Here is a 16073-nt window from a genome sequence, read left to right as displayed (position 1 = left end):
TGAGTTTCACACTATCATTGTTTTCGGAAGCCATGTAGAGTGCTACGGAGATTTTCGCTATCCAGAAACGTCATAATACGCGAGCATCAAACGTGTTCTAAAATTAAACAATATACTGACTTCAGCAATCGTGGCCTATAGTTTTGTGCGTCTGCTTTAGAATCCTCCTCCAAAACGAGAATGACGTGCGTATTCACAGTCAGCAGGGGCAGTTCACTGCTTCAGCGACCTACATACAGCAGACTCCTGCTAGCAGAGGAGCAAGTTCTTTCGCATGCCCTATGTCAGTTCAGATTGTGCAAATGGCTCTGAGCACTATGGGACTTAACATCTGAGGTCATCAGTCCCCTAGAACTTAGAACTACTTAAACCTAACTAAAATAAGGACATCACACACATCCATGCCCGAGGCAGGATTCGAACCTGCGACTGTAGCAATCGCGCGGTTTCGGACTGAAGCGCCTAGAACAGCTCGGTCACAGCGGCCGGCCTATGTCGGTGGTGGTCAAACGGCGGGCGACGTATGGTTTTCAGCCGTATTTTGCAGTAACACACATCTAGACAGAAATACCCGAATTCTAATATGTCAACTAACATTAAGAGTCTGGAAGAGTGCAATTTTTGTGCTCATTAATAAACAAAAATACTTTCAGAGAGAGTGATATTTTAAAGCGTGCTTAAATTTAATTGACATTAACGTATTTGGCCACGAGCTAATACAGTTGGCCGCTTACCTCAGGGGCGAAGGGGTAAGGAGCGCAACCACTGCGGGATTAGAGGATGTGGAAGAGGGGATGTTTTATTGTACTGACAACTCGTGGACGTGTGCAAGTCGCACTAATCAGCAGCTAAGGCATAAATTTGAGAGGTGGCATGCCTTTACGATGCACACAGTGACTTTCCCTCTCTCAGATTTATATCTTACTCTGAGTAATTCGATTTGGGGAAGTATAGCCGAATATGGTCATTACAAGGCTAGTATTGAGAACTCAGAAGACATGAATATTTTCCTCTCTAATTGCTTGCAGTGAAAAGTTGCTATTCCGTCACACGCGGACTTCCCACGCAGTGTCTCTTGTCACCAGGTGGTGGGTGACAGGCGGGTTCTGCTGACCTTGAAAGGGTTAAGCCGACGGGTGTGAGGGAGTCGAGTGGATGCTTTCCAGACGCCGACATTGTGATAAGAGCGGGGGCGGCACGCCCACAGGGGCCTGATGGAGCAGCTCAGGTTAGAGATTCCGTTACTTCGCAGAAACTTAGTGTAAACACTTTCTGACGGTCTACCACCAAGGCCTAGGAAAGACTTGTATTCCCAGGCAGTCTTGGCGGGCAAGTTCCCGCGTTTTCTGCGAAATCATATCTATGACTGGCTTGCTCAGGGGACAGCTTCGTGACGTAGCAAAATCGGCGCAGAAATTGGCGCCAAGTTTCTCCATTGGTGGAATAGTAGTGCTTCGGCAATAGAGTGGAATTTTCGGCCGGTTTTCGAGTTGCCGACTGGAACGTTTAACCACGGCCACTGTCGTGAGGGCGGGAATGTTCTGTGTTCGGCCTGTACGGGTGCTCTTGGTACTGTCGGCTCTCGACTTTCGGTCGGAGCAGGTTACAAGATTGAGCTCTCGCTGCTCTGGACAACCTGCCTTCCGTTGGCTGTCTAATACACTTTCATTTAATCGTAACTGCTTGACAAAGTTGCTGAAGTTTCGACTTCAACGTAACTTTCCGAGTACAGTTCGCAATTGAGCCTTTTGCGTACAAGCGGCCTATTTTGTCCGTCTTGAGCAGTTTTGGCTAAAGCTGACTGTATCGGAGTTACTGTGTGACTTCGCTTGTTAAAATCGATCACTGTACCGTCAGTGATTGTGTGGCGAGCCTTCTTCATCTCCCTCAAAGGCGCATTTGTATTGCTAGGAAGTCTTTAGTCTGGAACAACCAGACCAGGATAATTTGTTTCGGGCTATACTCGCGACATTATCATCACCATGACGGGATGTCGAAGCAACCAGCCATCGCCTCCGGTACGCCAGATCGTGACCCTACAGTTAAGAAGACAGCTTGGTAATGTATGTCCGCAGCACCGGCAGATTATGGAATTTTGCTATGTGACAATCAGAGCTCAGCAGAACGACCCTGTTCCCGTCTTTTCTAACTTTGTTCTGTCTTGGGTGTTCATTGTTTGAGCCGGCCGCGGTGGTCTCGCGGTTCTAGGCGCGCAGTCCGGAACCGTGCGACCGCTACGGTCGCAGGTTCGAATCCTGCCCCGGGCATGGTTGGTTGGTTGGTTGTTTCGGGGAAGGAGACCAGACAGCGAGGTCATCGGTCTCATCGGATTAGGGAAGGGCGGGGAAGGAAGTCGGCCGTGCCCTTTGAAAGGAACCATCCCAGCAATTGCCTGGAGCGATTTAGGGAAATCACGGAAAACCTAAATCAGGATGGCCAGACGCGGGATTGAACCGTTGTCCTCCCGAATGCGAGTCCAGTGTCTAACCACTGCGCCACCTCGCTCGGTCCCCCGGGCATGGATGTGTGTGATTTCCTTAGGTTAGTTAGGTTTAAGTAGTTCTAAGTTCTAGGGGACTTATGACCACAGCAGTTGAGTCCCATAGTGCTCAGAGCCATTTTTTCATTGTCAGAGTTCTCACTACCATAGCAGCAATTAATGTTGGGTTGGCTGGGTATTTCTCTTAAGATTTGAGTTGCAAGGAATTGGCTCCACATACCACATGGTCATAAATGTCACAAGCTAGTTTATGGGCTACTTCACTTTCACACGATTTATTTGAGTATCCAATTTGACGTATTGTAAATGTTTCATGTGTTTTGTTTATTATTTTGAGTTTAGTCATAATAAATAAAATTGTTATTTTGGACAGAACTTTCATTCTGTAGATCGGTAGAGCAACCCTTTCATTTCTTATCACATTAATGAAACTTTTCTTTATCAAATTAATTTCTTTCAAATTAAATTATTGCAGGTGCCAAACTCTTTTCTACTCCACTTGCAGGGCAGATTACAGTCAGTTCGCGTTTCTGCTTAATCCATGTGCAACAGCAAGTCGGAGTTAGAAAAGGGGGAGGGCTTAGAGCATCATTTCCATATGAAGATTCTAGACGAATTTAGTGTTAAATACACTGCTAGCCCCGGCGCCTCGCAAATTTTGACACGGAAGTAACGGTGATTAGCGAATGCACATCATAGAGACGCCGTAAAATGCGGTACATATTTGTATCAAGGAACTGAAATTAAATTAAGGCTGTTGTAATACAACGCAATGTAAAAGAAATGTTATTCAAAACATTTAGTAAATATTTGTGATTCTTTCTCATATTGCATTCAGTGATAAGTACAGTTTTCATTATGAATCGATTAATCATCCGCTCATAGAGACAGCAAAACAACGCTACGTCAGGCAGTTGGGGTCGCCAAAGGTGGCAGGAATCTGAAACAGTAAACAGACGACACGAAGACTTCCGCACTGTGCCGACTTCTAACGATCAGTACTTGGTGGCCGGTAGCCAGCTGATAGCGCCCTTACAGTTGCTAAACTGTTAGGGGCACACTAATTTGTGTGAGTTACCAATTAATAGGAGACGGAATTAAAGTTTAGAAAGAACATGTAAAAATTTCGATCTAACTCTGCCAGAGACAACCAAGGATTTGGAAGAGAAACTGAACAGAACGGACAGTGTCTTGAAAGGAGAATATAAGACGAACATCAACTAAAGCCAAACGATGTGGGTGGAATATAATAGGATTAATTATCCGGTACAGATGAAATTAGATTAGGGAACGAGACACTGAAAGTAGTAAATTAATTTTGGTGCACTATGTGATCAAAAGTATCCGGACAGCCCCAAAAACATGTCTTTCATATTAGGTGCATTTTGCTGCCACCTACTGCTAGGTACCCCATATCAGCTACCTCAGCGGTCATTAGAAATAGTGAGAGAGAAGAATGGGGCGCTCTGCGAAACTCACGGACTTCGAACGTGGTCAGGTCATCGGGTGTCACTTTGCGTCATACGTCTGTACGCGAGATTTCCACACTCCTAAACATCCCTAGGTCCACTGTTTCCGATATGATAGTGAAGTTGAGACGTGAAGGGACACGTAAAGCACAAAAGCGTACAAGCCGACTCGATTGTTGACTGACGGAGACCGCCGACAGTTGAAGAGAGTCGTAATGTGTAATAGACAGCATCTATCCAGAACGTCACACAGGAATTCCAGACTGCATCAGGATCCACTGCAAATTCTATGACAGTTAGACGAGAGGTGAGAAAACTTGGAGTTCATGGTCGAGTGGCTGCTCATAAGCCACACATCACGCCGGTAAATGCCAAACGACGCCTCGCATGGTGTAAGGAGCGTAAACATTGGACGACTGAACAGTGGAAAAACGTTGTGTAGAGTAACGAATCACGGTACACAACGTGGCGATCCGACGGCAGGGTGTGGCTATGGCAAATGCCCGGTGAACGCCATCTGCCAGCGTGTGTAGTGCCAACAGTAAAGTTCGGAGGCGGTGGTGTTATGGTGCGGTCGTGTTTTTCTTGAAGGGGGCTTGCACCCCTCGTTGTTTTGCGTGGCACTAACATAGCACAGGCCTACATTGATGTTTTAAGCGCCATCTTGCTTCCCACTCTTGAGGAGCAATTCAGGGATGGAGATTGCATCTTTCAGCACGATCGAGCACCTGTTCGTAATGCACGGCCTGTGGCGGAGTTGTTACACGACAATAACATCCCTGTAATGGACTGACCTGCACACAGTCCTGACCTGAACCCAATAGGAGACCTTTGGGATGTTTTGGAACGCCAAATTCGTGTCAGGCCTCAGCGACCGACATCGATACCTCTCCTCAGTGCAGCACTCCGTGAAGAATGGGCTGCCATTCCCCAAGAAACCTTCCAGCACCTAATTGAACGTATGCCTGCGAGAGTCAACCTGTCATCAAGGCTAAGGGTGGGCCAACACCATATTGAATTCCTGCATTACCGATGGAGGGTGCCACAAACTTGTAAGTCATTTCAGCCAGGTGCCCGGATACTTTTGATCACATATTGTGTGTGGGCAGTGAAACAACTGATTATGGCCGAAGAAAAGTGAACAAAGTATGTTGGTTGGCAATGGCAAGAAAAGCCTATCTGATGAATAGAAATTTGTTGACATCTAATATAGATGTAAGTGTTAGGAAGTTTTTTCCGAATATATTTGTCTGGAGGGTAACTTGTATGGAAGTGAAACTTGGATGATAACAATTCAGATAAGAAGAGAATAGAAGCTACTGAAATGTGACGCTAAAGAAGAATGTTGATGGTTCGATGGGTAACTGTGGAGACACTGAGTAGAAATGAGGAGAGAAGGAATTTGTGGCACTACTTGACTAAAGGAAAGGACCAGTTGATAGGACACGTTCTGACATTTATTTATTTTATTTAATCGTATGGTGATTTTATACAATATACAGTTGATATAAGGGAAATGGTTTTATACAATATACGTATGATATTAGACGAGATTAAACCTTAAAGTCTGTGTTTTTCAACTAGTTAATTAAGCTGGGTGTGAGAGTGAACAAGTCATCGGGAATTCCAGGGTACGAATGAAGTGGACAGCGTTGGACTAAATGTTCAACTGTCTGCTCTTCTTGATTACATTCACACATTGGTGAACTGATCCTGCCCCATTTGTGCCTGAAGTAGCTACAGCAACCATGTCCAGTCCTTAACCTGTTGAGGCAGCACCAAAAGTTCCTCGGTAGGTCAAAACCTTTTGGCTTCTTTGTGGGATCAAGGTGCTGGGCTCTTGTTCCCAATGTTTTTGTTGACCATTCATGCTTCTGACATATCAAGGTGTAACTAGTTCAGTACTGGAGGGAAGAGTTGGGGGTTAAAATTGTAAAGGGAGACCAAGAGTTCAAAAGGATGTTGGTTGCAATACTTATTCGGTGAGAAAGAGGTTTGCATGGGATAGAGTAGCGTGGGCAGCTGCGACAAACCAGTCTTCGGACTGACGAGCACCACAACAAAAACAAAAACAGATTAAAAACAAGATTGCTACATATGCGGCCCGAAGTATTGGCCCTTGAGCAAAAAAGTTTGCCTGCCACTGCTCTCTGCAGAAACGTATAGGTATCTCAGCCTTTTTTCTTTTTAATCTTTATTCAAATAATTATAATTATACAAATTAACCTACTACCTAAGTACATTAGTAGGTCCTATTTCTAACTATTACAATTGACAATCTGCAGCTTTTACTTTCTAACACTACAGGTTAATACTATAATTCCTTCACCACTATGGGGACTATTCTAGTGTTATTTACTATGCATGTTGTTATGATTATTGCATTGAATTTTCTACTACTGTTAGACTTTGATACTACTTTTAACAAGTTACTATGACTACTCTACCTGCAGCGTTACAGGTGTGCCAGAAGAAACAAACCTAATTTTGCTGGCCTTTCCCACTGAGCTGATCCCTGTGGGAGTGCCCCTGGCACTGGGCTGGCAGATGACTTTGTCGCTGCAGTTCTGTGCTAATCTAACTATCCTAATTCTGAGGTTTCTGAAGAAGAAAAATTTGTTAACATCGAGTATAGATTTAAATGTCAGGAAGTCGTTTCTGAAAGTATTTGTACGGAGTGTAGCCATGTATGGAAGTGAAACGTGGACGATAAATAGTTTAGACAAGAAGAGAATAGAAGCTTTTGAAATGCGGTGCTACAGAAGAATGCTGAAGATTAGATGGGTAGATCACATAGCTAATGAGGAGGTACTGAATAGAATTGGGGAGAAGAGGAGCTTGTGGCACAACTTGACTAGGAGGAGGGATCGGTTGGTAGGACATGTTCTGAGACATCGAGGGATCACCAATTTAGTATTGGAGGGCAGCGTGGAGGGTAAAAATCGAAGAGGGAGACCAAGAGATGAATACACCAAGCAGATCCAGAAGGATGTAGGCTGCAGTATGTACTGGGAGATGAAGAAGCTTGCACAGGATAGAGTAGCATGGAGAGCTGCATCAAACCAGTCTCAGGACTGAAGACAACAACAACAACAACAATTATGAGCCTGTAACTAATCTAGCTCCATATCTACTGTCATGATCGCTGCCTTGTCAAGTCCGGTGATGATGTACTACCCCTCTCCCCCCTTCCCCCCCGAACCTAGTCCTAAAACATGGCGGGTTCCAGCCGTGAGGCGGCTGGCCAGAACCATGTCCTGGCGGAACACGGAGGGTCTACGGAGTCTGAGTCTGGTGTTTATTCATTAATTGTTTGTCAGGTATTCTTTGAGGACTTTGCTTGAGATCGCATCTGCTAGTTTATTCAGGACATTAAATGTGTCCCCTTGCCTCAGCAGGTGGTTCGTGTCGTTGTTTGGTAGTTGTTCCCTAAACTGTTTTGCTCTTTTGGGCGATTTCAGCCGGTTCTCTCTCCCGCAGCCACTTATTTCGATATGCCCCGTTCGGACGACGCTTCCGCGCTCGGCGCCCGCAGTGTTTGCGTGACCCTAGACCCTGGAGATAGCACCGGCCCACTTGTGGACGCCGCTGCTCCACACAGTGGACCCAAACAGTCGCCTCGCCGCTGGCCGAGTGTCCGCACATTACGACACGTGCTCTTCAGGTGAGTCAGGTCCACTCGAGGGGAATCGCAGCAAACAATGCCCGAGCTCTTTACACACTGCACTCCTGCACGCACATGCCAATCCAAGTCCTAATAAAGTTAACCATAACCATATGAAGTATCAGCACCAGGGCAATGTGATAGAACCGCTCTTGTTCTGTGTACACATCGGTCTGGCGGAGAGCGCGAGCAACAGTTTGCTGCTGCGTATAGATGACGTTGTAGTGTAAAGTTTCCTCGCTGAGTGGTTAGGGGGATAACCTGGATACAATTTCTGTTTGGTGTGATGAATTGCAGCTTCTAGATCTACGTCCACAACTACATACATAATCCGCAAGCGACCTACGGTGAATGGTGTGGGCACCCTATAGACCACTAACAGTCATTCCCTTTTCTATTCTACTCACAGACAGAGTGAGGGAAAAACGACTGTCTACATGCCTTAATTTCTCTTACGTGGTCTTCACGCGAAATGTATGTAGGCGGTATTAGAATCGTTCTGCAGTCAGCTGTAAATGCCAGTTCTCTAAATTTTCTCAACAGTGTTCTTCGAAAGAGACGTCACCTTCCCTCCGTGGATTATGGAGGCTCGTTTCTTTCGCTCGCTGTTCGAGAGTGAAATAATAGAGAATTACTTTGAAAGTAATTCGATGAACCCTGTGCAAGGCACTTCGCAGAGAATCCATGTAGATGTAGATTTAGATGTAGAGTCCCCGTAGCTTCTAAGTAATACTTGCATCTACATCTGCATCTACATCTACATCCATACTCCGCAAGCCACCTGACGGTGTGTGCCGGAGGGTACCTTGAGTACCTCTATCGGTTCTCCCTTCTATTCCAATCTCGTATTGTTCGTGGAAAGAAAGATTGCCGGTATGCCTCTGTGTGGGCTCTAATCTCTTCGATTTTATCGCCATGGTCTCTTCGCGAGATATACGTAGGAGGGAGCAATATACTGCTGGACTCCTCGGTGTTGTTCGAAACCATCGATAACAAATCTAGCAGCCTGTCTCGGAACTGCTTAGATGTCTTCCTTTAATCCATCCTGGTGCGGATCCCAAACACTCTAGCGTACTCAAGAATGAGCCGCACTAGTGTCGTATATATGGTCTCCTTTACAGATGAACAACACTTTCCTAAAATGCTCCAATAAACTATAAGCCTTACATGTTCTTTCCATTTCATATCGATTTTGAGCGTTACGCCCAGATATTTAATCGACGTAACTGTGTCAAGCAGGACACTACTAATACTGTATTCGAAATTACTGTTTTGTTTTTCCTACTCCTCTGCATTAACTTGCATTTTTGTACATTTAGAGCTACCTGCCATTCATCACAAAATCTAGCTATTTTGTCTAAGTCATCTCTCCGTACGCCACAGCATCATCAGCAAACAACCGCAGATTGCTGTCCGCCGTCCGTAGCTCGCGGTCTAGTGGCTAGCGTTGATACCTCTAAGATCACGGGGTCCTGGGTTCGATTCCTGGGCGGGTTGGGGAGTTTTCTCTGCCCAGGGACTGGGTGTTTGTGTTGTTCTCATCATTTCATCATCATCTTGTTCTTCAACATTCCTAACAGTGAATAGATTGGACTGTGTACAAAATTGGACTGTGAAAAAATTTGGACTTTGTACAGGCGCTGATGACCACGCAGTTGAGCGCCCCCCAAACGAAACATCATCATCACCCTGTCCGCCGGGTAATTTATGTACATAGAAAATAACAGCCTCCCTATCACACTTCCCTGGGGCACTCCTGACGATGCCTTTGTCTCTGGTGAATACTCGCCGTCGAGGACAACTCACTAGTTCTATTACGTAACAAGTCTTCCAGACAGTCACGTATCTGGAACCTATTCAAAATGCTCGTAAGTTCGTTAACAGTCTGCAGATCACTGTGCTAAATGATTTTCGGAAATCTGGGAATGTGGAACCTGTCTATTGCCCGTCATACATAGTTCGCAGGATATTATGTGAGGTAGGGACAAGCTGAGTTTCGTACGAGCGAAGCTTTCTAAAACCGTGCTGATTTGTGAATAAAAGCTTTTGCGCCTCAAGGAAATTTATTATATTATAACTGGGAATATGTTCAAGAGCTCTGCAGCAAAGCAATGTTAACGATATTGGTCTGTAATTTTGCGGGTCCGTTCTTTTACGCTTCTTATACACAGGGTGTAAATTTTAAGTTGATAAACCAGAATAAGTCGAAAAATAAGCTTCACACGAAAAAATGTGTAGAATCCAAAGTTGATAATTTTCGAGGGGGACATATGCTCGTGCTAAAATTAGCCCGCCACCCCAGCCCTCTGGGGGTGGGGCAGGAGGCAACTTTAAAATTTCAAAAGGGAACTCCCAATTTTTATTGCAGAATCAGATTCTACATAAAAAAACTACGTACATTTTCTCTTAAACATTTGTTTTGATTCTTGGTAGTTGGCGTTGTAATTCAAGAAAATCCATGTTCTCATTTTTACGTGGAAAATGGTTACGGATAAATAAAAAATACTTATTTACTTCGCAAATTCTGATTCGCTAAAAGTAAAACTCTCCCTCTCTCCCCATAGGGTGGAGTTTGAGTGAGAGGAATTAGAGTTTTGCAAATGTTGACCCAAATATTAATTTTTTCCGCCGATTCGGATAAGTTTTGTTTGTTTCGTGGTCATGAGGCCACACAACTTTTAATTATCAAACAAATTACCTGACTAGCGAACTAACTAACCAAACATCCTTCTTACTAACGAGTGAACTTATTTTTCGAGTTATTCTGGTTTGTCAACTTAAAATTCACACCATGTATAGGAGTCGCCTGCCCTTTTTTCCAGTCGATTGGGGGCCTTTGCGCTGGGAGAGAGATAAGCGATAAATCCAAGCTAAGTAAGAGGTCAACGCCGTAGTGGACTCTAGAACCGAACCAGGTTGCCATCCGAACCTGACGACTTATTTGCTTCTAACTCTATCGGTTGTTTCTCTATGCCAGGTATGCCTGTTGCTATGTCCTCCTTATGGTAGACTATACAATGGTCAAACAACGGTATGTTTGCACGGTTCTCCTGCGTGAACGATTTCTTAAACGCGAAATTTAAAGCTTCGGCTTTCCTTTTTGCTACCTTCTACTGCCACGCCAGACAGCTCAACGGTTGAGAGCATAGAAACCATAGACCTGCTTAGCGATTTTACATAGGACCCGAATTTTCTCTGCTGTCGGCAAGATCTTTTGACAAGGTATGACGGCGGTAGTTGTATGCTGCGTGCATCGTTGTTTTACAGACGCACGAATCTCTACTAAAATTTGCCTGTTGTCATTTGCACTATCTCTATGCCATCCATCAGTCGTGGAAGAAGAAACATGAAGAACTGGTTCAATACTTTGGTCACCTTTTTGTGTGGTCACTGCTTGCGAAGTGATACATCTGGAAATTGTACCTAGTCACTGAATTAGTTAATAACATGTTTCATAGATAATTCTAATATCCTTTTATTGAAATAATGTGGAACGGGTTGGTTTAAAGGACATGTATACGCGATCAGTTTGAATGGATGGTAATATGATTGCCATTTACAAGCACCTGAATGTCACCCTAGCCTAAATTTAACATTAATGAGCGTCTTATTTTCCAGTCCTATTCTTGCAGCTACATTTAAAACTAGTGTTTTCTTACACGCTCTAAGTTTTTAAATAAAAATTCGAGTAGACAACAGATGGAGCTGTTCAGAACAAATGATTTTGGGACAGATTTAAAATTTGTTTGCCTGACAGGCATAATATTATGCTACTGGACAAATTCTCAAAACTTTTTTTTTTAACTGCATGGTGAACTCCTTTCTGAGCCACATAATGAGTAATAATCGTCGTTTTCTCCTTCTAGTGTTGTAGGTGTGGACATCATAGTTCTCAAACGGTGGTGGCTTGTTTATGATGATGATTCAGCTGCCGCTGTCGATAGGTTTGATACAGCTTGCAACTCCTTCACAGACTTTCATATTCTCTCGCTCGTTACACACAAATTATTAGACCTACATAAAAATGGGCAGGACTGTTTTGTAGGAAATTTAAATTTAATGTAGTTAAATTTTATACTGAGATCCGTTTTCACTAGAGGCCACATTACATTTTCTACAAAAAGGTTCTGCTAAGTTTGTCTGTGATCAATAGTTTGCGCGCAATGAGTGAGAGAATATGAAAATCATGCGTGTAGTATCTGAAAGAGTTGCGGGTGGCGTAAAATCCATGAACAGGGGCAGCTGAATAACTCTGTACACACACACACACACACACACACACACACACACACACACACGCAGACAGAGAGAGGGTGTGGTCAGAAACCGCCTGAAAAGCTTGTAACTGTTCTGAGAAATGATTGTTAAGAAAATCAATACCTTACGCCGTTACCGAGTTACTTAGCAAAGAAGTTAGCCGACCAGGCCGTTGCGCACGCAAATTCAAGGGCCCGCCAGATACAATTAGTGTCAGTTGCTCTCATAGCGTAGATGACAGAGCACGAGACTGCTGGGTGAAGTTCGATCCTTACACCTCTTCAAGATCATTGTTGATCCATTCACTCAGTTATTTTACTATAAAGGGCAGCTAACCCTCTGACCATAAACGTTGAGCGATCGTGTCAGCAACCTTCGAATTCCTACTCGTCAGGTTTATATGCTAACCACTACGCTATGTTATCACCCTGCAAAACGGTGTTGATTAGATCAGATTAGATTAGATTAATACTTGTTCCATAGATCATGAATACGACACTTCGTAATGATGTGGAACGTGTCAGGTTAATAAAAGATGTCTGTACAAGATATTACATTACACAAAATATTGCATGACACTAATGTTTAAGTCCCCCCCCCCCCCCCCCTTAATTTATATCTAAAAATTCAGCCAATGAGTAGAAGGAGTTGTCATCTAGAAATTCTTTTAATTTATTTTTAAATGTTGGTTGGCTATGTGTCAGGCTTTTGATGCTGTTTGGTAGGTGACCAAAGACTTTTGTGGCAGCATAATTCACCCCTTTCTGTGCCAAAGTCAGATTTAACCCTGCATAGTGAAGATCATCCTTTCTCCTGGTGTTATAGCTATGCATACTGCTATTACTTTTGAACTGGGCTGGGTTATTAACAACAAATTTCATAAGTGAATATATATACTGTGAGGTTACTGTGAGGATCCCTAGATCCTTAAATAGATGTCTGCAGGATGACCGTGGGTGGGCTCCAGCAATTATTCTGAGTACACGTTTTCGAGCAATAAATACTTTTCTACTCAACGATGAATTACCCCCGAATATGATGCCATACGAAAGCACTGAATAAAAGTAGGCATAGTAAGCTAATTTACTGAGATTCTTATCACCAAAATTTGCAATAACCCTAATAGCATACGTAGCTGAACTCAGACGTTTCAGCAAACCATCAATGTGTTGCTTCCAGTTTAACCTCTCATCAATGGACACACCTAAAAATTTTGAAAATTCTACCTTAGCTACAGACTTCTGTTCAAAGTCTATATTTATTACTGGAGTTGTGCCATTTACTGTACAGAACTGTATATACTGTGTTTTATCAAAATTTAAGGAGAGTCCGTTTGCTGACAACCACTTAATAATTTTGTGAAAAACATCATTTACAATTACATCACATACTTCTTGGTTTTTCGATGTTATTAGTATACTTGTATCATCAGCAAAAAGAACTAACTTTGCATCTTCATCAATGTGGAATGGTAAGTCATTAATGTATATCAAGAACAGTAAAGGACCTAAGACGGAACCCTGTGGGACCCGATAATTGATAGCCCCCCCAGTTTGAGGAATCAGCTGTTGTTTTAACATTACATGAACCACTTATTTCAACTTTCTGCATTCTTCCAGTTAGGTATGAATTAAACCATTTGTGCACTGACCCACTCAAACCATAATGATTTAGCTTATGTAAAAGAATTCCATGATTTACACAATCAAAGGCCTTTGAGACATCATAAAAAATACCAATGGGTGATGTCTGGTTATTCAGAGCATTTAATATTTGATCAGTGAAAGCGTATATAGCATTTTCTGTTGAAAAGCCTTTCTGAAAACCAAACTGACATTTTGTTAGTACTTTATTTTTACAAATATGGGAGGCTACTCTTGAATACATTACTTTCTCAAAAAATTTTGATAGAGCTGTCAGAAGAGAGATTGGGCGGTAGTTGTTGACGTCCGACGTATCCCCCTTTTTATGCAATGGTTTTACAATGGCATATTTCAGTCTATCAGGGAAAACACCCTGCTCGAAAGAGCTATTACATACGTGGCTGAGAATCCTACTTATCTGTGGGGAACAAGCTTTAAGTACCTTGCTGGAAATGCCATCAATTCCGTAAGAGCTTTTACTTTTCAGTGAGTTTATTATTTTACTGATTTCAGAGGGAGAGGTTGATGGAATTACAGTTGTTTCAAACTGCACAGGTATGGCTTCTTCTATTAGTAGCCTTGCCTCTTCTAGTGAAGATCTAGATCCTATTTTCTCCACAACATTTAAAAAATGATTATTGAAAATATTTTCAATTTCTGATTGTTTGTTAGTACACTTGACATTCAGTTTTATGGCACTAAAGTCTTCCTGTGCTCTTGGTTGCCCTGTTTCCCTTTCAATAATATTCCAAATTGCTTTAATTTTATTATCAGAGTTACTGATCTCAGACATGATACACATGGTTCTGGACATTTTAATAACTTTTCTTAGTACCGCACAATAGTTTTCATAATATTGAACAATTTCGGGGTCAGTACTCCCTCTTGCTGTTAGATACAGTTCTCTTTTACGGTTGCAAGACACTCTTATTCCTTTAGTTAGCCAAGATTTTTATATGTTTTCTTGGAATTATGTTTAACTATTTTCTTGGGAAAACAATTTTCAAATATGAAACTTCCTGGCAGATTAAAACTGTGTGCCCGACCGAGACTCGAACTCGGGACCTTTGCCTTTCGCGGGCAAGTGCACTTGCCCGCGAAAGGCAAAGGTCCCGAGTTCGAGTCTCGGTCGGGCACACAGTTTTAATCTGCCAGGAAGTTTCATATCAGCGCACACTCCGCTGCAGAGTGAAAATCTCATTCTGGAATTTTCAAATACCCTTAAAAATGTATCGTGAAATAAGTCATATTTCAAGTTTGCATCGGGTTCCTTATACACTTCATCCCAGTCTAGCTGCTGTAGGCTTTCCCTAAAGTTTGCAATATTTATACTGTTAATTGGACGCACTGCTTTGAAAGTCTGATTTGATATACTGCATGTATTTTGAACCCAGGTGCCAGTCTCAACGATTAATTGACACACTTCAAAAATTCGCACAATGTCATGCGAAGCTTATCTAATGATCTCCGTGATTAGAATAACTGTATAAACGACGCTGAATCGCGTCTTGTGCGAAAGGATCCAGTAATATTTGGTTAGTACTATGTATGAAACGTGTGTATTTCGTTAGTGTGTGTGTGTGTGTGTGTGTGTGTGTGTGTGTGTGTGTGTGTGTGTCTATCATGTGTGATGAAATACGAAATAAAAGGTCCAGGCCCAAGATTCGGGAAGAAAGTCAGACAAGACACTGAAAATGAACTAATTGCCGTGGCAGTTTGGCAATGGCGAACTGTTCGAACGTGACGTTGAGCGCTCTGGTTGGAGGAAACCAGCTACAGCGCATGAAGGGTCAAGTAATTTTAATCGGACTATAGACGCATTTGCAGCGCAAGTTCTGAGACAGTGTTTACGTTTTTGCAGGCAAGACGCACCCCTTGGTAGCGCCATGGTGCGCAAGATTGTCTCAGTGTGCAGTGAAGCGGCATTCCCGGCGCGGAGCATCGCCACATACTTCCTGGTGAGTGCGACAAATCCTAGCCCTGCCACGTACTAGGGTGCTCCTAAAGTTTTAATTACCACTGCGAAGAAACAAAGTGACGCAATTAATTTTTTGTTTGCATGCAGGCACACGTCTGCAGTCGTATACCCAGAAATCCCCGTACTATAGCAGGCCACTAGAGGAGCCGAGCTAAATGCCGCAAACCATTGATGAAGTAGAGATGCGTTCGCCGTTTTGTTTTAGCGGCGTCCTATAGCACTGTAGAGCGTGGATTTCAGGATGTACGATGGCCGCAGACGTGTACCTCCAAACAAAAGTAGTTACATAACTTTATACTTTCCGAGGTGAAAATTAAATAGTCACCCTACGTCTTATCTCACAAAAATACCTACCCAAGCGATACACTTAGATTTTATTCAGCTTTGAATATATTGTAGTGCAGATCAAAACAAGACACACATATTTCATTTATAAATGCCCAATCGGTCGTTAAACGGGGTGAAACACTCCGCTGGAAATAACTGAGTTTAATACTTCTGAATAAATATCACTGAAACGGTAACAGATATAAAGCATCTTCAAATAAAAATATGTATGTTA

General features: G+C 43.0%; 1 protein-coding gene across 1 annotated transcript in view; it reads left to right on the top strand.

Annotated features, from left to right (window-relative positions):
* The first annotated feature begins 7463 nt into the window (after positions 1-7463).
* LOC124550683 overlaps positions 7464-16073 on the top strand; it is a 36497-nt gene continuing 27887 nt past the window's right edge. Inside the window, exons 1-2 of the mRNA XM_047125408.1 lie at positions 7464-7633; positions 15395-15491. Of these exons, the coding sequence (XP_046981364.1) occupies positions 7464-7633; positions 15395-15491 (267 nt within the window). The remainder of the gene's footprint in view (positions 7634-15394; positions 15492-16073) is intronic.

This window comes from Schistocerca americana, chromosome 9, assembly GCF_021461395.2.
Source record: "Schistocerca americana isolate TAMUIC-IGC-003095 chromosome 9, iqSchAmer2.1, whole genome shotgun sequence".
Lineage (NCBI taxonomy): Eukaryota > Metazoa > Arthropoda > Insecta > Orthoptera > Acrididae > Schistocerca > Schistocerca americana.
Note: the sequence above shows the minus strand (reverse complement) of the source record. Positions and strands in the feature narration are given on the sequence as shown.